At 47.0% G+C, this 20402-nt stretch overlaps 1 protein-coding gene across 4 annotated transcripts in view; it reads left to right on the forward strand.

Annotated features, from left to right (window-relative positions):
- Positions 330–20402, forward strand: part of PIP4K2A (phosphatidylinositol-5-phosphate 4-kinase type 2 alpha) — a 184562-nt gene continuing 164489 nt past the window's right edge. For 3 of the 4 annotated variants that reach the window (XR_002336109.1, XR_002336110.1, XM_013980257.2), the window contains exon 1: positions 330–769. Coding sequence is in view for 2 of the 4 variants with exons in the window: in XM_013980257.2 (XP_013835711.1) it covers positions 626–769 (144 nt within the window). In the remaining 2 variants the exon portion in view is untranslated. 4 annotated transcript variants of the gene reach the window in all.

The raw sequence follows: 20402 nt of genomic DNA on the forward strand, positions 1-20402 counted from the left end.
CGGTGCCCCGAGCCTCCTTCCTTAGCCTCACCACCGCCTCTGGGGTCTCCTCTCCTCCGACCTCCCCATTGCCTCCACCCCTTCCTCTTTTTCTCCCGGGCAGAAGGGGACGCCCTGCGGGAGTCCTCACGCTCCCTGCGCCGCATGCCCACCCCGCGGCCTCCTCAGCCGGCGGGGAGCGTCCGCCCCGAGCTCGCCGGCGTCCCCCGGGCCGCGGAGCCCGGGCAGGAGCTGGAGCGCGAGGGCGCAGCTTAACGGTCCCGCGGCCGCGCCCCGCGCCCCGCCCGGCGGCGCCGCAGCTGCTGCCCGCCCGCCCCCTGCGTCATGACGCCGGCGCCCAACGCGGAAGCCGCTCGCGGCGCGCCTGGTCCAGCCGCGGGCTGAGCGCGGAGCCGCGGCGGGCGCGGGATCCCGGCCGGGGCGCGAGCCGAGCACAGCCTCCCTCTCCAGCCGGGCCGAGCGGGCACTGCGGGCGGAGCGGGGCGAGCGCGCCAGTGGGCGCAGCGGACACAGAGCGCCGGGGCCGCCGCCGGGGGGGATGCGGCTGCCTCCCCGGGCCGGCGTGTAGAGAGGGCGGGTCCCCGGCCTCGGGAGCGCGGCGGTGGAGGGGACAGAGGCGGCGGCCATGGCGACCCCCGGCAACCTGGGGTCCTCCGTCCTGGCGAGCAAGACCAAGACGAAGAAGAAGCACTTCGTAGCGCAGAAAGTGAAGCTCTTTCGGGCCAGCGATCCGCTGCTCAGCGTCCTGATGTGGGGGGTAAACCACTCGGTAAGGACTCGGGCTGCGGCGCGCAGTCCCTTTCCTCCTCCTCCTCTTCCTCCCCTCTCCCCTCCTCCTCCCGCTGCAGCTGCTGCGGGGCTGGGAGCCCGAGCGGGGCCCCAGCCTTCGGGCTGCTAGCCTTCTGGGGCTGCCCGCTAGCCGAAGCGCCTCGGTGGCCGCAGCCCCGCGCAGCGCGCCAGCCCCTCGGGGGCCGCCCGGGCGCCACTTGGATCCCCTTTGGACCTAGGGCTGGATGTAGGACAAGGGTCCCATCTGCATTTTGAGCTCTGCGGCCGGTACCATTGTCGCCCCCAGTCCGTCCGTCCGCTCGCTGGCGGATCTGTCCCCGGAGCCCAGGAACTGGGAAGTTTGTGCGGGGCACGACTCCGCCTGGGCTATCACCCCAGCGGGGGCTGCTGGGGTCGGAGTCCTGGCGATCGCTTCCTCTGCGGGGGCGGCCCGATCCTCCGTGATTCTGCAGGTGTACCTGTCCGAGGCTAGGGAGCGCCTGGCGGCAACCCCGCACGGGGGACAGGGGTGAGAATACTGGAGATCGGGGAGCTTGGGCAGCGGCTTGGTGCTTAGGTCCTTTTTTTTTTTTTTTTTTTTTTACCTTTAAAGGCGATATTCTTGGACACAAGAAATCTTTTTGGCAAAGAAAAAGCCAGTGTAAATATGGCACTGGGGTTTAGCATCTTCCTCTGCTCCTCTCCCGCATCGCACTGCCGCTCTGCCTGCTGAAGAGCTGCTTGGCGGGGAGTCTTGCTCCCCACACCTCCTCCCCCACCTTGGGGAGCCAGGCCGAAGTCCCCGACTGCGGAAGGCGGCCTGGGGATGACTTCGGGAGCGGGGGTTGGGGGTAGGTCTCGCCGGGAGCGATGGAAGGCGGTCTTGAGTTGATTGCATCCGTTTGGGGGGTTTGTTTCAAAGGTTGGAGAGGACGCTTGGAAAGGTTAGCCTAACACACACAGCCAGAGGTGCTGAAGATGCGCGGCTGCGGGCTCTGCGGACTGCGGTTTGAGGGTCCGAAATAGCCTCCTGCCGACCTTACCGGGAGAAACTCTTGCAGTTTTAATCTCCTTAGGATCAGGAAACCTGATAGGAGCTGTTGGCTGAGCCATGAAAGTTTAAATGAGCCTGTGCATTTTGACCATGACCTTACTCACTGCAGTCAGCGTCTGAGGAAAAGTATAAGCTTGCCTGCCTTACTTTTGATTTGCATGGGTGTCTGTGGGCCCTTTTCAGCATAATAGAAATGACAGAAAACCATGTTTTTTGTTTTTTAAAAGAACATTCTCAGTTTAAGGAAGTTAGTTTAAATGATTCAAAAGCATTGTATGTATTTTTTTTTTCTTCTTTCCCAAGCTGAGTGGGGGGGGGGGAAGGTGAAACTGTAGCAGGATTGATTGTATTTGCAAGGAATGACTGTAGAAAGTCGAAGAATGATTATTTCTTTCAGCCTAATGCCTGATCCATTGAAGTTCATGTTAACTTGCTAATAACTTCTTTAGCAATTAGGAATGTAAGCTTTTGCAACAGAAAATGTTACTGCACCAAAACTCCCCTAAGTTTTATTACAGTAAATAAAATGTTATTTTTCCTATGTAATAAGTGTACAGTTCAGAGTTTTGTTTCTGAATCTGTTCAGCTTTTTTGTTATTACGTTATTTACTTTTTGAAAAATTAATGTTGTTAGTTCTGCATATATGGGTGCTTTTATCTCCTTTGAAGTTCTGGTCAGGGGAGTGTTTGTGTCTGAGGGTTTAATCTAGTAAAGCAGTGGTGATAATATTGCCAACGAGAGAGTGTGCTCTCTGGGAATTAGTTGGAACTCCAGTTTACTTTAGAAAGCCTTGTAATTGCGTGTGTTTTACTGTACCCACTTCTGTTGCTGCTTTCTACTTTTGAATTGCTACATTTGTTTTAGAGTTCCTTGCTAATTGGAAATGCTTTTGAAAGTACTTAAAACTTATAAAAATAATGTGATTTGTAGGTACTGCGTTTTCTTTTGCTTTCAAAAAAGGTAGCAATTCTTAGTTATTCAGAGGACTCATGCTTCCATACTTGCAATATAACCACGTTACTCATTCAACAAATACATATCAGACACATAGTGCCAGCCTCTGTACGCCCCTCATATTTTTGTCGGAATCTCTTTGAGAGCTCTGAGTTGACCTAAGAAAGGTCTGTTTCAGCATCCTTCTTTTTAAAAATGTCTATTTTCTTTATTATTTTTGAGAAAAAAAGGAAGTGTATGTAAAGATGAAATCTAAGCACTTAGATGCCATGCATTTCTGGTTGGTTTCATTTTAGTGACAAAGTCTTAGATGTTTTCATATGACCTTGTGTGCACCAAAGTCTATAGTATGATATGAGAATAAATTTGTCAGCATTATTAAGGAGGAAGCATCGTATTGTGTATGAATGGAGATGGTTGAGAAAGCCTAGCAGAAAAGGAAGAGCTCTTTTTAGCCCGTCTTTCCATGTATTTCTGATGTGTTCAGGACTGATGGGAAAAGATTTGTCGTGAACATAGCCATTTCTTGCTTTTAAAGTTCTTTTCGGTTTGTCTTAGGACATTTAGAAGCAACCGTTTATTTGAAGCACTAAAGGAGATCTGTAGTAGTCATTTGCTACATAGAGTATCATATAGGCTTCTTCTAAGATTGGGAATCTTCTACACACTGCAGTAAAACCCTCGTTGGATCTGGGTTCTAATTCTTTCTCTAATTTTGTTGGCTTTGGGGCCCATTAACTATTTTTGCATCGATATTTGCATCTGTGAAGTAATCGGACTGAAAAATTTCTAATTTTTTTCCTAACTTCCAGATTCATTACTTTTACAGTTGACTAAGTTTCTAGCATTAAGTTAGGCTCCCCAGACTAGGAATAGTGATAGAATATAACAAAAGTTGCATTACTGTTACAACCTTGCAAATGCAGCTGCCCTCAGGGAATTTGCAAGGCCGTGGCTAGTGGCAAGGAAATCTGTGGTAATCTCGGTGATCGCAGGACACGTGTGAACTCAGTTTGTTGGACAGATTGTAGTTGGGCTGCATTGTCGTCTGTTAAGTCCTAGTCTATTTGATTGAAATGTAAAAACTTGCAATTAAGGTGGAAAATTTCAAGTCCATTGTGGTGGTAATTCTCAATGACAAGAATAAGCTTGAGTTTGTGTGGTTAATTTGATATGTTACTGCTTTCTGACTTAAAATACCCATCCGTGAATGGATCACTGCCAATTTTTATTTTAAGTATTTTAAGCAAGGACTATAATTGAATACATAAAGGAAAAGATGACTTAAGAAGGCAGTTTTGTCTTGTTACATTTGGAATTAAACTAAAAATGATCCAGCAGTTAGCTTCTTAGAATTGTATTTTAATAGTGTGTGGAGCATGTAGAATGATAGGAGTCAAGGCTTGTTTTAAATAGATGTTCAAGAAGAGTTTTATGCAGACTGAACCGGGAGCCTTTTAGTAATGTGTATTTAAAAGCCTACTTAAATATCTAAAGGAAGACCTTTGTATAGGAAAAATTTAAAGGACATATAGTTGGTTTAAAACAAATGTAGTATTTATAAGTAACCAATATTAATGTCAGTCTTTTGGTTGGGAGCGGTGGAAACGTGGATGAGCACAGGCCAATTTGTAAATATTAGGAGGCTTTTGGAGGTCAGTGTGGAGGGAAGGTAAGCAACCCGGGGGAGCAGCAGTGCGCTGGGCTTCGGGGATAATTGGAACCAGGTGCTTGGGTGCAGTTGGGCCTCTTCTATTGCTTGCTTGTAACTGTCTGCTCCCCCACCCACCCCACCCCCTGCCCCAGGGCAGGGAGCTAGTGCTTCCTGAATTTCGCATTTTTCACATCCTTCCAAAGGGGCTTTCTGTCTCTGATTCAGTTGTAGAAATCCCATGGAGGGATTCTGACTGGTCCACCTTCCTCACTGGTCCTGGCATCTCCCTGGACCAAGCTGCTATGAAAAGGTGGCTGCTCTTGCCCACTGGGCCTGATGCCTGGGAGCAGAGGTGCCTGTCCTGGTATAAGAGCTGGCTGATTGTCTTGGTGCCCATGTGCCCTGTTTTGTGTGTTTGGCAAATACATGGTTTTCTGACTTGAGCATTCGTAGCTTTTATTATCTTCTCAACAAGGTCTGGGACTTGAAATAATGTTGGAGAAATAGATGATAGGTTTATGTATGGGCACTGGAAAAGATTAAAGAAGGAAACTAGGGTGTAAAAATGCAATGAAGGACTATGAAATATTGACTGAATGGAATATAATGAGGCAATTAAATTAAAATAATAATGAGCTAGATTTTAGATGAAACTCAGTGAATTCAACCCAAGATAACCACTCATTTAAGAACTAGTCTTGGAGTTCCCGTCGTGGTGCAGTGGTTAACGAATCTGACTAGGAACCATGAGGTTGTGGGTTTGATCCCTGGCCTTGCTCAGTGGGTTAAGGATCCAGCATTGCTGTGGCTCTGGCATAGACCAGCGGCTACAGCTCTGATTAGACCCCTAGCCTGGGAACCTCCATATGCCATGGAAGCAGCCCTAGAAAAGGCAAAAAAAGACCAAAAAAAAAAAAAAAAAGAACTAGTCTTACACAACTTTTTTTCTTTACTTTGAAGAATGCCAAGCACATGTGTATATACACACACACACACACCACAGAGTTTATTATTAGGGAAATATTTTTATACCCCCTAAAACTTAGGATTATATCCCAAGAACAGAATACATTTTCTTCTCCATTGATTGGCTACCTTAGAGTGAACTTGAATAATCAGAATGATTCCGATGGCAAGACAACGCTTTCTCATTCTATGACAGGATTGTCTGCTGTATCTTTGGAAAGATTTTTCAGCAGTAATTGTAATAAACAAAATCTCCCTTATGTTGATTAGAAAATGCAGTCAACCGGAGTAATTAATACGGCCAGCACACCCTTGGAAATACAGATTTTAGAATTTAAGCGAATTAGTGCAATTGGGCCAAATGGCTTGTGGTCGGGACAGATTAGGTTCAAATCCTGTGCCCCTCATTGGTGGGCTCTTTGGGCAGATAGATGATTTATCCACTTGAACCTCAGTTACTCATTCTTAAAATGGGGATGATGATGACTGCCTCGCAGGATTGTTTTGAGGATCGAGTCAGAGCACTGTAATTGGCACATAAAAATGAACCAATTCAGATGCTGTTAGGCTGGTATCGTGATAAGGGCACGATAAGCACGTCTCAAAATTTAATGTGTGTTTGAATCACTTGGGGACATTTTAAAATGGCGTTTAGATTCTGGCGTTCCCATCATGGCTCAGTGATAATAAACCTGACCAGGGTTTATCCATGAGGACGCAGGTTTGATCCCTGGCCTCGATCAGTGGGTTGGGGATCTAGCGTTGCCCTGAGCTGTGGTGTAGGTCGTAGACATGGCTCGGATCCCACGTTGCTGTGGCATGGCTTAGGCCGGCTGCTGCAGCTCCGATGCCGCCCCTAGCCTGGGAACTTCCTTATGCTGTGGGTGCAGCCCTAAAAAGATAAAAAAAGGATGAAAAAATAAATAAAATGCAGATTCTGACTCATCAGGTCTGGGGTGAGTCCTGAGATTCTGCTTTTGTCACACTTTCAGCTGATGTGACATTGCTGGTCCAGGGGCCCACACGTTGAGTAGCAACACTGTAGAAGGAATATCATTAAAAATAAGGAGAAATGTTGAGGATCTGTCCCCTGACAGCAGGTGATGAATCCTTGGAAGAATGGTGACCCTGTGGTCGAGTGAGAAAAGGAAGGGGAAGGAGCTGTGTGTTGAACAAAGGATACAAAGATTTTTGATTTGAGGAGTGTTGAATTGCCAGTGGACTTTCTAAGGATGGTGCCCGCCTCGGGGTGTTGTGAGGTTGCTTCGGAGCTCAGGAGATGGGTAGGTCTGGGATGGAGAATTGACGGTTGTCCACGCAGGGTTGGTGGTTGAAACCGTGGGGTAAATTGGAGCTGAGGGAGAAGGGGGAACACCTGGGACACGTGGCTTTGCGGTTGGCAGAATTAGATGCTCCAGAGATCACAGTATTCGTGGATGTACTTTTTTAAGACAGTGGTTGATTGGGACGTAGGAGCGTGTGTGTGTGTGTGTGTGTGTGTGTGCGTGTGTGCGTGTGTGTGTGTGCACATGAGCTTAAAGATTTTTGGAGCAAATGAGTAGAAGTAAGGCAGCTTCTCTTTAGAAGGTTAGAAGTAGCAGGGAGATGAAAGATGCCATTTTATTTAGGAAAACCTAGGTATTTTCCTTGACTTCATGTCTTCTCCCCTCTACCAACCTAACCAGGTTTGTTTCCTTATGTAGGATACATACTCGGTTCACAAATCCCCTGAATTCTATCCATGGACCCCTTGGGAGTTTGTGGAACCCAATTAAGAACCCTTGCAAGAATAAGTTGGAGATGGTGTGGGGTGGGAAATGGGGAGAGCACACAGCAGCCCGGAAAGTGTAGTGCCTGGCAGAAACATAGGCTGAATTAACTGCCTGCTGAGATCACAGTGCTAGTAGGTGGTAGATTTCAAACTGTTACCCTTAACCCTGAAACTGTGCTGCCTAGGCCAGGCCCAGGAACTTTTTATTTCTTAGAGGTCATTTCGTTCCTTTCCTTCATCTTAAAAGCTTTGACATGGGAGTTCCCTGGTGGCTCCATGGGTTTAGGATCTGGTATTGTCACTGCTATGGCACAAGTCACTGCTGTGGTGTGCGTTCTTTCCCTGGCCTGGGAACTTCTGCAAGCCACATGTGTGGGGAAAAAAATTAAAACTTTGACAAAATATTAACTGAAAACTGAAAACAGTTTTTCCTTTACAGAAAAAAAAAAAAAACAAAACCTTCTTATATACCAAGTATATAGGAGGAGGGCATATTTATAATTTATTGAAAATCTTGTAGGGAGTTTTAAAACAGTAACCTACCCAGCTATTCAAAGTTAGCATGGTTTTTCACCTGTCTGCAGTGGTCAGGAGTTCAAGCTCTGAAGCCACACTGTCTGGTTGGCTGTATGACCTTGGGCAAGTCATTTGATCTCAGTTCCTTCTTTGTAAAAAGAGATGATAATAGCATCTATTATGGGGATTGTTATGTGGATTAAATAAATTGGTACTTGGAAGATGCCTGAAGAGTTGCTAGCACATGGCAAGTTATTAATACATGTTAGCTTTATTATTATTATTTGTAAAGTGTTTTAAATGACAAAACATGGAAAATTACTAGAGCGCCTATTAAATTAGTTGTTCCATTACTTTGGTTTACAGATGAAACATCTTTATGGGGCTTGGCATCCTTTGTGCCCTTGCTTTAGCATCTGTATTTTGTTATAATGTTCTTTTTTGTTCTTTAATGCCTGTGCTAGTGATCAGGTTGTTTGAGGTGTCAAAAATTTAAATCACATTCATTAGTTGCAAGTTATGTCAGCTATAGATTTGACATTTCACCTTTTTTTTTTTTTTTTTTTAACATGAGAGGCACTGTGCAAGATGCCCGGGATGCAGAATGAATATATTGTAGACTCCACTGTCAAATTGCTTGCAACTGCAGGGGAAGCATACACATAGACCTGTGTATAGACAACTAGAGTATCAGGAATGCTGGGGTGGAGGGTGTCGCACAGGGGAGTCAGAGTATAAATTTAGGAAGAAGATATTTGAGTAAAGAGATGAAGGAGATGAAGGGTTGGGCATGAGGATGTCTGAGGAAAGGGCATTTGGGGCAGAAGGAACAGCTAGTGCAAAGGCCCTGAGGCTGGTGCTGACTTGGCATGTTTAGGAAACTGCAGGGAAGTTCATGCTCAGAGTGAGACGGGGGAGCGTGCTGGGGGGTGGGGCTGGAGGCTGGATCAAGATTACTTCTGCCCAGGCCTCTTGGAGAAGGTTCAGGAGGAGCTGATATTGAGAAGGCCTTGAAGGTGGAATAGAATCTCCCAGCTGGAGAAGGCCAGGAAGGGTGTGTGCGGCACCAGCAAAAGGAAGCAGTCCGAATGGATGATGCTGAGGGGTCTGCTGTGGCTGTGGCCTCGGGCCTTGCCACTCACTCAGTATAATCCACACATCCTTGGTACCCAGGAGCCTGTTAGAAATGCAGAAGTGTGGGCCTCTCTGCAGACTTTCTGGGGCAGAATGTGCCTTTTAGTAAGACAGGTGATTTGTAAGTACCTTCCCATTTGAGAAGGGATCTACCCTCTCTGGGGTAGATCTTTGGTTTCAAACCCTGGGGTTTCCTGGAGGTGCCTCTGAGGCTGGTGGGAGAATTTAGCCCCTGCCTTACTTAGCCTTAGGCAGAACAGCTTGTTTTTGTTCTCATCGTCGTCGTCATCATCATCACCTTTTTAAAATTGGGGCCCTGAGTTTGTACTGTAGGTATACAAGGAAAAAGGGATTCCGCAGTCGAGATTGAAAACCGCAGAGGTACATGATGGGCCGTGTTAGGAGATGGTGGAAAAGGTAGTTGGAGGCCAGATTTTAACAGGTTCACACTGATGTTCGCCAGTGAAAAACCTTAGTAGTTCTGACAAGGGCTACTTTAGCATTTACCATAAATCTCAAGGGGTACTCAACACTGAAATTTCACTATTCCCCCCAAGTGGGTTCTCTGCTTTTCGAAACTATTTCTTACCTTTCTCCCTCCTTAAACTTCCCGCTAGTGTTTTGCCTCTTGGCCCCACTCCACCCCCAGCTGATGACCTTGAACGCTTTAGAAAGCATGGAACAAAGAGAAATCATCCCTTCCCACCCTCCCTACTACCCAATCCACTAACTTTGGGATGCTGAATCCATCATCCTGCAGATGTGCTGGAGGGCTGCACTGTCCAGTTTGGTAGTTACTAGTCGCACGTGGCTATATTTAAATTTTAAATCCTAATTAATTAAAATAAAATCTTTTTTTTTTTTTTAATAGCCACACCTGTGGCCTGTGACAGTGCTGGGCCACAGTTTGAATCTGAGCTACAGCTGCAACCAGTGCTGCAGCTGTAGCAGCAGCAGTGCTAGATCCTTTAAGCCACTGTGCCGGGCCGGGGATCAACCCTCTGCCTATGCAGTGACCCGAGCCACTGCAGTTGGATTCTTAACCCACTGTGCCATAAAGATTCAGATTTCGCTATCAATAAATGCTCAGTAGCCACCGGTGGGTGGTGGCCACCAAGTTGGAGAAATAGACTTTTTCCATCTGTTGCATCACTTTGGACTGGACGGCACTGCCTGCTCTGGGACCTCCCGTCTCGGAAACAGAATGAACAGCCATGACCACCAGAACCGTCCTTTGATGTCTTGTCTCTCACATTAGCATCCACGCTGCTTCTCTGTTCCTTGAGATAGCAAAAAATGTTGAGAAGCCTTGTCTAAAGCTGCTGTATCCTGTTGTCCCCCTGACCTGCCACTTTCATCCTTATTCTTCTGAGGAAGCTGTTCCTGTCCACAGCACCAGTCATGTTTTCAGGTCTAGGGGCCACCCTTTTTTTTTTTTTTTTTGGTTTTTAGGGCTACACCTGCAGCATATGGAAGTTCCCAGGTTAGAGGTTGAATTGGAGCTATCGCTGCCGGCCTATACCACAGCCATAGCAACGAAGGATCCAAGCCACATCTGCAACCTACACCACAGCTCATGGCAGCACCAGATCCTAACCCACTGAGCAAGGCCAGGGATTGAACCTGCATCCTCATGGATACTTGTTGGGTTCATTAACCACTGAGCCACAATGGGAACTCCTGTTTTCAATTTCTTAATCAATATCTCCACTTGAGATCCTAACGGGCACCGCAGATGTGTCCCCACCAGAACCTGTGGTTTCCTCCCTGCCCAGCCCCACCTCCAGCCGTGCCCTGAGCCTGTTTCTTCCTCATCTCAGTCAGCAGGTCACCGTGTACCCAGATGCTCAAGCCCCAAACCCAGGAACCAACCTTGATCTTCTCTCTTCCTCTCCCCTCCCTCCCTCCCGACTCCCATGTCTGAATCCCGAATCTGTGCACGAATCCTCTTCCTCGAGGACGGGGCAGCCAGGATCCCCCAGGTCTGTCTATGGTCGCCTTGGCCTGGGCTTTTTGAAATGTACACGATATCTTGTCACTTCTTCAGTGAAAACCTTCCAGAAGCTTCCCTGTATCATTTTGCTGTACACCCGAAACACAACATTGTAAATCGACTACACGTCAATTAAAAAAAAAATGAACTTGAAGAGGAAAAAAACAGAACCAAAAAACCCCAAACTCTTTTCCGTGGCTTGGAGGTCTTAACCAGCCTGGCCCCAGTTCCCTCTGTGCCTTCTCCCTTCCAGCCACATGAGTCTTTTTCTCCTCCTTAAACTGGACCAGCTCAGAGCAGCCCCAGTGCCTCTGCATGTACCTTCCTCTTGTCTGGAATGTTCTCCCCCCAGGTCTTTGCCTGGAGGGCCCCTAGCCGGTCATTTTTCCTTTCTCAACCAAAGGCTTGCCGTCCCTGATAACCTCCTGACCTCATCCAAGGCAGCCTGTCCGCTCTCCCCTGACTCTTATTTTCTCCGTGTCACTCGACACCATCGGACACAGCATTGTTTACAAGTTTATTATTTAGCTCTCCCGGCTGTTCAGCCCTGTTAAGTTCTGTTCCCTGGCAGCTGAGGCGAGGTCTAATTTACTGCCACCTCCCCACCCCCAGGATGGTGCTTGTATGCAGTAGGCGCCCAATAGATGTGTCTGAACAAACGAGTGGAGCCACTGAGGGCTCCAGGGCTGTGCCGGGAGCCCGTCCACCCGGAACTGTACAGTGAGCTTTATTTGTGCTTGGATTGAGCAGAGCGTTTAGAGCATTTTGCTGAGCGGTTTGTGCAACCCCTGGGAGAGCGGAGGAGAACCTGCTGCAAGCTGGTGATAAGAGCTGTGGGGTAACCGCGAGCTGGTGACAAATCAAGAGCTTATGTCCACAACCGCCCTTGAGAACTTTGCCTCGTGAACATGGCAGAGGAGGTCCCGAGAGTAAACAGCTTCTTGAGTAGAACGTCACCAGGTCAATGGTGTGCGGGTCAGGAAAACATTTCTGAACAATCTGAGACGTTGTTTTATAGAAGCGTGGCACTGCAGTGTTGTTTCTGGTTTATTCTGTTGTTTTTTTTTTTAGGGCCACACCTGTAGCATATGGAGATTCCCAGGCTAGGGGTCCAATCGGAGCTACAGCTACCGGCCTACACCAGTGCCACAGCAATGCAGGATCCGAGCCTCACACCACAGCTCACGGCAACGCCAGATCTCCAACCCACTGAGCAAGGCCAGGGATCGAACCCGCAACCTCATGGTTCCTAGTCAGATTCTTTTCTGCTGCACCACCATGGGAAGTTCTTTCTGGAGTCTTTTGATGGCTTTGGGCCTGCCTCCCTCCCAAAGTTCTAGTGTTGAGAAGCGTGCCCTAAGGTAATTAAACTCATGATTCTTCAAACATTCTAGCAGAGTGATGACCCCGTGACTTGGATCTTTCTGGGTCTCTTTCTACTTCTTGAGTCGTGTGTCTTGGTCACAGTGCCTCATTCCCATGTTTGCTTGGTTACTTTGGCTCTGAGCCGCTCATGTCCCTTGGACAATTATTTGGGGAGGATTTTTGTGTCTTAGGGTGAAAGTGTGTCCCTCTAGAGAAGGTTGTTTCCCGTTGCCCGTGGCTCAAGACACTGGAGACCAAGGCCATTCATTGTAAACTGAACTCACAGCTCGGAAGGTTTCAGAAGGTTTTGACCTGGCTGGTGATGGAAATGGGGGCTCCAGTCCCCTGCGGGTGGAATGATTTTATTTTGGGTTCACCTTTACTCAGAGGAGGAGTGACCCTTTTGGGTCCTAGCCTTATAGAGAAAGGGTTTCCTATTAGGTCCCTACCTTGGGTAGGCTCTAGGCTCTGACTTTGGTTCTTTTCAGCTCACAGGACCCTCAGAGTCCTCGGAATGAAGTGGCTTCCGGGGGGGAGCTGCCTGCTCTCACATCCCACTTTCACTCAAATTTTGGCAAATTAACTCTTGTCCCTTCAAGTGCTCTGATGCCTTTAAGGAGATGTTTAAGGAGTTCCTGTTGTGGCTCAGCAGAAATGAACCCGACTAGTACCCATGAAGATCTGGGTTCGATCCCTGGTCCCGCTCAGTGGGTTAAGGATCTGGCATTGCTGTGGCTGCGGTGTAGGCTGGCAGCTACAGTTCTGATTTGACACCTAGCCTGGGAACTTCCATATGCCATGGGCGCGGCCCTAAAAAAGCAGAAAAAAAAAAAAGTTAAAAAGCATATTTCATTCAGGATGTTTAGTTACCGTCAGTGACGGAGTTGATCTGAATTATTTTCACACCCTTGCAAATGGACATTGGCACCACAGTGTCTAAGGAGAGGGAGTGACAGGTGAACGACAGGAGAGGGAGAAGCCAGCGTCCGTGGTGGTTCTTGTCTCTGTGGCCACCATCCCAGGATGGGCCAGGGATGGGATGCTGGCCAACCAGCAGAGGCTCTGAGAAAGCCATGGATGTCCTCCAGGCAAGAGGCGACCAGAGCAGTTCTGTGGTGGCAGAGAGAGCGTCTGGGAGGTTGAATCCACTGGATTTGGAAGCTACGTGGGGAACAGATAGGAAGGAATCAAGGGCGATCCCAGGTTTTTTAGTTTTTGTTTTTGGTTTTTTTTTTCTTCTGCTTTTTAGGGCCACACCCACGGCATATGGAGGTTCCCAGGCTAGGGGTCAAATCAGACCTACAGCTGCCGGCCTTTGCCACAGCCACACAGGATCTGAGCTGTGTCTGCAAGCTATACCACAGCTCACAGCAAGACCAGATCCTTAAGAGCGAGGCCAGGGATCGAACCTGCAACTTCATGATTCCTAGTCGGATTTGTTTCCACTTCGCCACACCAGGAACTCCCCAGGTTTTCGAGTTTGGTACCTGTTTTTCTTCCATTCATGTTCTCCCTTACGTTAATGGTTCTTTGGGGCTGTTAGCCGAAAAGAGTCTGTATTATCTGCACTTAGGTAACTCACAAATGTTAAACATTACTCTTGATAGGTAAATCCAGCATTTGATGAATAAATTCAGCCTTTGATGTCCTTGATCTAAATAGATTCCTGGGATAATGGTCTAGTTATAACTAACATGTACTTTATTTTGTTAAAAAATGTTATTTTCCTGTCTAAAGTTCCGCTACCAAAACCTGCCATTGGTTTAGGTTTTTTGGTTTGTTTTTTGCTTGTAAGGAATTCCTATTCCTCTTGGGAATATAGGCATATAACTAAGTAAACAAGGTGCTAAATTGATGAATTAACGGAACTGCCTCCAAGGTTTAGTTGGTTGTAAATGACAGTCACGCACGTGGGTTAGGTAAAGGGAAAAACAGGGAGGCGTGATGGAGTAACTCCTGGAACAGACGTGCACTGGGAGCCACGCAGAAACCAGGAGCCACAGCACTGTCTTCACTTTCTCTCTACTCTTTGCATCACCTGCCGGGAACCTTTTCTCTAAGGTTATTGTCTTTTCTCTGCTGCCTTGTGCCCATGGACCCCACCCGGCTCCTGAGCTTCTTTGTCCCTAGGTCCAGGTCCATTCAGATGGCATTTTAACTACTCTGCATTCTGATGTCACATTTTTTAAGAGTGAGAAGAAGGAGAGACCGAAAAAGAGAGTCAGCGGCCATCAGATCCACCGGCTGTGGCCGCAGGGTCTCCAGCAGCAGAGGCTGACTGCTGGGTGGCCCCTGGGTCAAGGGGCCATGAAGGTTCACAAGCCTCGGAATCCTTCTGGGCGGGGACCCCTCTCCCCAGCTTGTGGGCCCCGAACTACAGACAACAGAGGATCCATAAACTGCCCAGGGAGAGTTAGTGCTATTTGAGTTGGATCTTGAAGAATGAGTTGAATTAACTTGGTAAAGACGCTGGAGAAAATGGCTGTAGGCAAGGTAAGCAGCACAGACAAAAGCAGCAAGAGCCTGTGTCATTTTTAGGTAGCGCCATGCTTCTCATCTTCTCTCTTTACTGTTTGGTTTGTTTCCACTCTGTAGTGCATGCTCCTATTTAAATTCCTTCTGCCTGCATTGACTCTTTGGGGCCTGGTTATGGAGGATGTGAATCCTATCTGCAAGTGGCTGGACACCCTAACATTCAGAGCTTAGAGCTGTTTGTGATGGTAACAAGCCCACATGTTGCAGGAGGTATGCTGTGTGAACGGATTCAAGCATGAGGGGCTTTGTGGCACGGCCATCACGTAACCTGCATAGAGGCCCCTGGCAGGGAGGGACAGGGGCGCTGAGATCAGTATTGCCACCCGCACACCCCAGCTAAGGGCTGGGGTAGCCAGAACCAGGCTCCTTTTTCGTAATTGGCCTGCTCAAAGGAAGCTCGTTGTCTGCTGCACGCAGAGGTGCCCTGAGTGCCAGCAGCTGTCCTGCTCTGCTCAGTTCGTTCATCTCACTGTCTCCTGTCCTGTTGCTGAATGTTGGTGTCTTGGAGGAAGCTTTCAGCTGGGGTGTTAGGCTGGACAGAAGAAAAGAAAGGTTTGAATCTACTTTAGAAAATGTGGGGAGTTGCCATTGCGCCACAGCGGAAACACACCCGACAAGTATCCATGAGGATGAGGGTTCGAACCCTGGCCTCGCTCAGTGGGTCAGCAATCCAGTGTTGCTGGGAGCCGTGGTGTAGGTCACAGATGTGGCTCAGATCCCTTGTGACTGTGGCTGTGGTGTCGGCTATAAGCTGTAGTTCCAATTCAATGCTTATCCTGGGAACTTCCATATGCCAAGGGTACAGCCCTAAAAAAGAAAGAAAATCGTAATTTTGTAGCTTTCCTGCTATATGCGTGTTTGCATAATGCAATTTAGTTTGCACAAGATGGGTCAGTGGGGAGTGCTAGTGTAGGAGGGAGAAGTTGGTCCCTACAGTCTTCCTTGGGTAATGCCTCCAGGTAACAGCGACTGGCCCAGGGTAGCAGACCGTTAGGTCAGTGGGACACCTGGCCCCCTTGTCCTTGCTCTTCTCCCTTGGTGGCCAGGTCCAAGGTCCTGGAAGAACTAATTTCATGGTTCTGTCTAGTCTTTGTGCATTTGGTTCTAGTCTGTACAAACTCACCCGTTCCTTATATTCTTTCCATCGAGTGACCGTCACAGTTTTTAAAGTCCCTTCTATATGCCTTAGAAGTGAAACTGTTGTAAAGACTGAGATGTGTGGCTTCTAGCATTTTGTCTTTTAAGCCTTCCACGGGTTTTGAGTGGTCTGCCTAAAATCTATTTTCAGCGTGTATACACAACCTAAAGCTTTTTCAGGAACCCACATATCGGACCGTAAATAGAAGCATTGGTATTTACAGTTTATTTTGCACGCCTGTATGCACAGGTTGGGATCCCCTACTCCCAAACACACAATCACAGTCATTGTTTTGTTTCCAGGGATAATCATGTGTAAATGGTGATGGAAGCCTTGCTGATATATTCACAAAGACCTTAGTTTAAAAAAATTGGGGTGTTCCCCTTGTGGTGCAGTGGAAATGGATCCAACTAGCAGACATGAGGTTGTGGGTTCAATCCCTGGCCTTGCCCAGTGGGTTAAGGATCCAGCATTGCTGTGAGCTGTGGTGTAGGTCGCAGATGCAGCTTGGATGTGGCATTGTGGTGGCTCTGGCATAGGCCGGTGGCTATAGCTCTGATTAGACCCCTAGCCTGGGAACCTCCATATGCCACAGGTGTGGCCCTAAAAAGCAAAAAAAAAAAAAAAAAAAAAAAAAAAATGGACATGGATCTAAATAAGCAGAAACATAATTCCTCTTTTCTTGAATGTTCTGAGTAATCCCCCTCCAGCCCCACATCGCCGTCCAGTCTCTCATATTCCCTGGTGTCTAGGGTGTTTGTGTGTCTTTTACAAGCCTGCCCTGACTCCTTAAGTTTCTTCTTTTTTTTTTTTTTTTTTTTCATTAAGAATATTTTAATACAATTCCCTTGTAGTGTATCAACGCACAATAACATTGTCTTTTTTATAGCATTTTTATTACTCAATTACATTTATAGTTGCACAATAATCATTACAACCAAATTTTATAGCATTTCCAACCCAAACCCCCAGCACATCCGCCCCCACCTCACAGCCTGCCTCATTTGGAAACCGGAAGTTTTTCAAAGTCCGTGAGTCAGTATCTGTTCTGCAGTGAAGTTCATTGTGTTGTTTTTTTAAATTTCCACATGTAAGTGATAGCATTTGATGGTGATGTCTCACTGTCTGGCTGACTTCACTTAGCATGATAATTTCTAGGTCCATCCATGTTGCTGCAAAAAAACCACAACACACGTCCTCTTGGGGAGGACTAACTGACTCCTTAAGTTTCCAGGCTCCAGAATGACTGGTTTTGCGGTTCTGCTCCTCAGCTTGGCCTTGGGGAAAATGCGCTCTGGCTGTCTCCCGTGCTCAGAAGCCCGAGAAGCAGCTTCTTTTTCAAATGACCCTCCGTCATAGAACAAGACCCCAGGCTTTTACTCCCTTAGGAAATTAGGATATGTTTCCCCATTGAAACAAACAGCCACCTTCCAAACGAATGCTTGGCACACAGCTCGTTCATCAATTAGATTCTGCCTGGACACAGATGAAAAGTTCAGAAGCTCTGGCAGAGAAGGAACTGTTCAGAAACAATTATGTTAAAGCCAGAAGGCACTTCTTTTTGGGGGCACTTTTTGCCAAAGTAGGAAGATAGGAGCACATTTAAGGGACATTTTAAAAATATAGGTTAGAAGAAGCTAGTGTGTCCTTTTGACTTTTTTTTTTTTTTTTTTTGTGGTTTTGGCATCAGATCTCACATGTTTAAAAATGCCAGTGATGAAGACCCAGTAAATAGGCAAGAGTGATTATTATTATTATTTTTTTATTTTCCCACTGTACAGCAAGGGGGTCAGGTTATCCTTACATGTATACATTGCAATTACATTTTTCCCCCACCCTTTCTTCTCTTGCAACATGAGTATCTAGACAAAGTTCTCAATGCTACTCAGCAGGATCTCCTTGTAAATCTAATCTAAGTTGTGTCTGAGAAGCCCAAGCTCCCTATCCCTCCCACTCCCTCCCCCTCCCATCAGACAGCCACAAGTCTCTTCTCCAAGTCCATGAGTTTCTTTTCTGAGGAGATGTTCATTTGTGCTGGATATTAGATTCCAGTTATAAGTGATATCATATAGTATTTGTCTTTGTCTTTCTGGCTCATTTCACTCAGTATGAGATTCTCTAGTTCCATCCATGTTGCTGCAAATGGCATTATGTCATCCTTTTTTATGGCTGAGTAGTATTCCATTGTGTATATATACCACATCTTCCGAATCCAATCATCTGTCGATGGACATTTGGGTTGTTTCCATGTCCTGGCTATTGTGAATAGTGCTGCAATGAACATGCGGGTGCACGTGTAAGAGTGATTATTTTTATTTTGTGTTATATAGAACTTCTTTCTTTATAAATTTGTTTAGGTGAACTCAAGCTATACATGGTTTCAGTGAAATTTAAGTTCTAATGAGAGGAGAGATGTATATATATATGCGTGTGCATGTATATGGTATATTTTATGCATGAAAAACTTGAAAAATATTGACAAATATAGTAAAGAATTACCATGATCATTTTATCCAGAAGCAGTTGATGCTAATGTTTTGGTGGGTATCTTTTTTTTTTTTTTTTTGGTCTTCTTGTCCTTTCTAGGGCCACACCCTCCGCTTATGGAGGTTCCCAAGCTAGGGGTCGAACTGGAGCTGTCACCGCTGGCCTACGCCACAGCCACAGCAATGCCGGATCCGAGCCAGCTGTGTCTTCAACCTACACCACAGCTCACAGCAAGGCCAGATCCTTAACCCGCTGAGTGAGGCCAGGGATCGAACCTGCAAACTCATGGTTCCTAGTCAGATTCGTTTCCGCTGCGCCATGATGGGAACTCCTTGGTGGGTCTCTTTACAATATCTTTTTGGAAATCTCTTTGCAATTATACTGCCTAGGTATTTCCTCATATCAGTATGTAATCTTCACAGTGGTGATTTTTAATGATTGCCTAATAGTCTAACGAAGGTTTAGTAGTCTATGTATTGGTTCCAGTTCTTTGCTACCATAAATAATACTGTTATCAACATTCTCTTTATGAAATTTTTTGTTTAAAAAAAATCTGACTAGTATCCATGAAGATGTAGGTTTGATCCCTGGCCTTGCTTAGAGGGTTAAGGATTCTGTGTTGCTGTGAGCCATGGTGTAGGTCGAAGATGTGGCTTGGATCTGGCATTGCTGTGGTTGTGTCATAGGCCAGCGGCTACAGCTCTGATTGGACCCCTAGCCTGGGAACCCCCATGTGCCGTGGGTGCAGCCCTGAAAAGACAGAAATTTTTTTTTCTTTTGTCTTTTCAGGGCCATACCTGCAGCATATGGAGGTTCCCAAGCCAGGGGTCGAATCAGAGCTGCAGCTGCCGGCCTATGCCACAGCAATGCCAGATCTGAGCAGGTCTTCGACCTACACCATGGCTCACAGCAATGCCGGATCCTTAACCCACTGAGCGGGGCCAGGGATTGAACCTGCAACCTCATGGTTCCTAGTGGATTCATTTCCGCTGCACCAAGACAGGAACGCCCCACTTTTTTTTTTTTTTTTTTTTCTTATATTGGATGATTTCCTTAGAACGGATTCCCCTTTGGGGGAGTTACTTGGGTAGAGAGTATGAATACGGCAAGGCTCTTGGCACGTGTTGCCAGGTTGCCTTCAGAGAGGGCTGCCCAGGTCTGCACTCCTGGCCGTGTGGGCAAGATTCCCTTTCCCACTTCCTCTCTGAGCATTTCTGACTTCAACAGCTAAGACTGGAGTAAAAAGATAGGCTTTTCTTTACGTATATATTTGTAAGAACATAACGCATTTCAAGCCCTGTGAGGTTTAAGGCAGTGTGTAATAAAAGGGGTGCCCACATGGGCGGTGTGGGGGGCGTCACGTCCGGGGATGGAGGACCAACCACCATGGCCACTCACTGCCTGAGGACCCCGCCTCCGAGGAGAGCGGCTTGCACTTCTCACAATTTCAGGCTTCCTTCTGCTTTAGAATCCTCAGGCTCTCTGAAAATAAAGCCTGATCATTTCCTTCCTTTGTCTCTCTTTCTTTCTTTCTTCCCTCCTTATTTTTTCCTTCTTTCTTTCCTTCCTTCTTTCCTTTTCTCTGTTCCTCCTTCTCTCCTCCCTCCCTTCCTTGTTTCTTTCTTTCTCTTTCCTTCCTTCCTTTTCTCCCTTTCTCGCCTCCCTTCCTCCCTCCCTGCCTTCCTCTTTCTTTTCTCCTTCTCTTAGCAAGTCCAAGCTTGGCTTTGAGCTGGAGTACAGCAGAGGTGGGGCATGGGGAGGTGGTGCTTTGTTAGGCAGAGCATGCTGGCATCCCAGGAGCACATGGTATCCACTGCTATGGCCGATTCAGTTTGACTGGTCCTACCCTACGTGATTGATGCTATTCCCAACCCAATGGCATTCATTGGCAGGCAACTAGATTGCTCCCAGCCAGGAATTTGCAGTTATTTAGTCTTGCTGCCTCACACTAGACTTGACCTGTGGATGATTCAGATGAGTCTGTTCAGAAAATATGAATGGACATCCACTGGTCTCCATAGAGTGTGTGTGTTTGCTTTTTGAAGGCTGAGTGTTACCACTGGTCT

Source organism: Sus scrofa, chromosome 10 (genome assembly GCF_000003025.6).
Source record: "Sus scrofa isolate TJ Tabasco breed Duroc chromosome 10, Sscrofa11.1, whole genome shotgun sequence".
Classification (NCBI taxonomy): Eukaryota; Metazoa; Chordata; class Mammalia; order Artiodactyla; family Suidae; genus Sus; species Sus scrofa.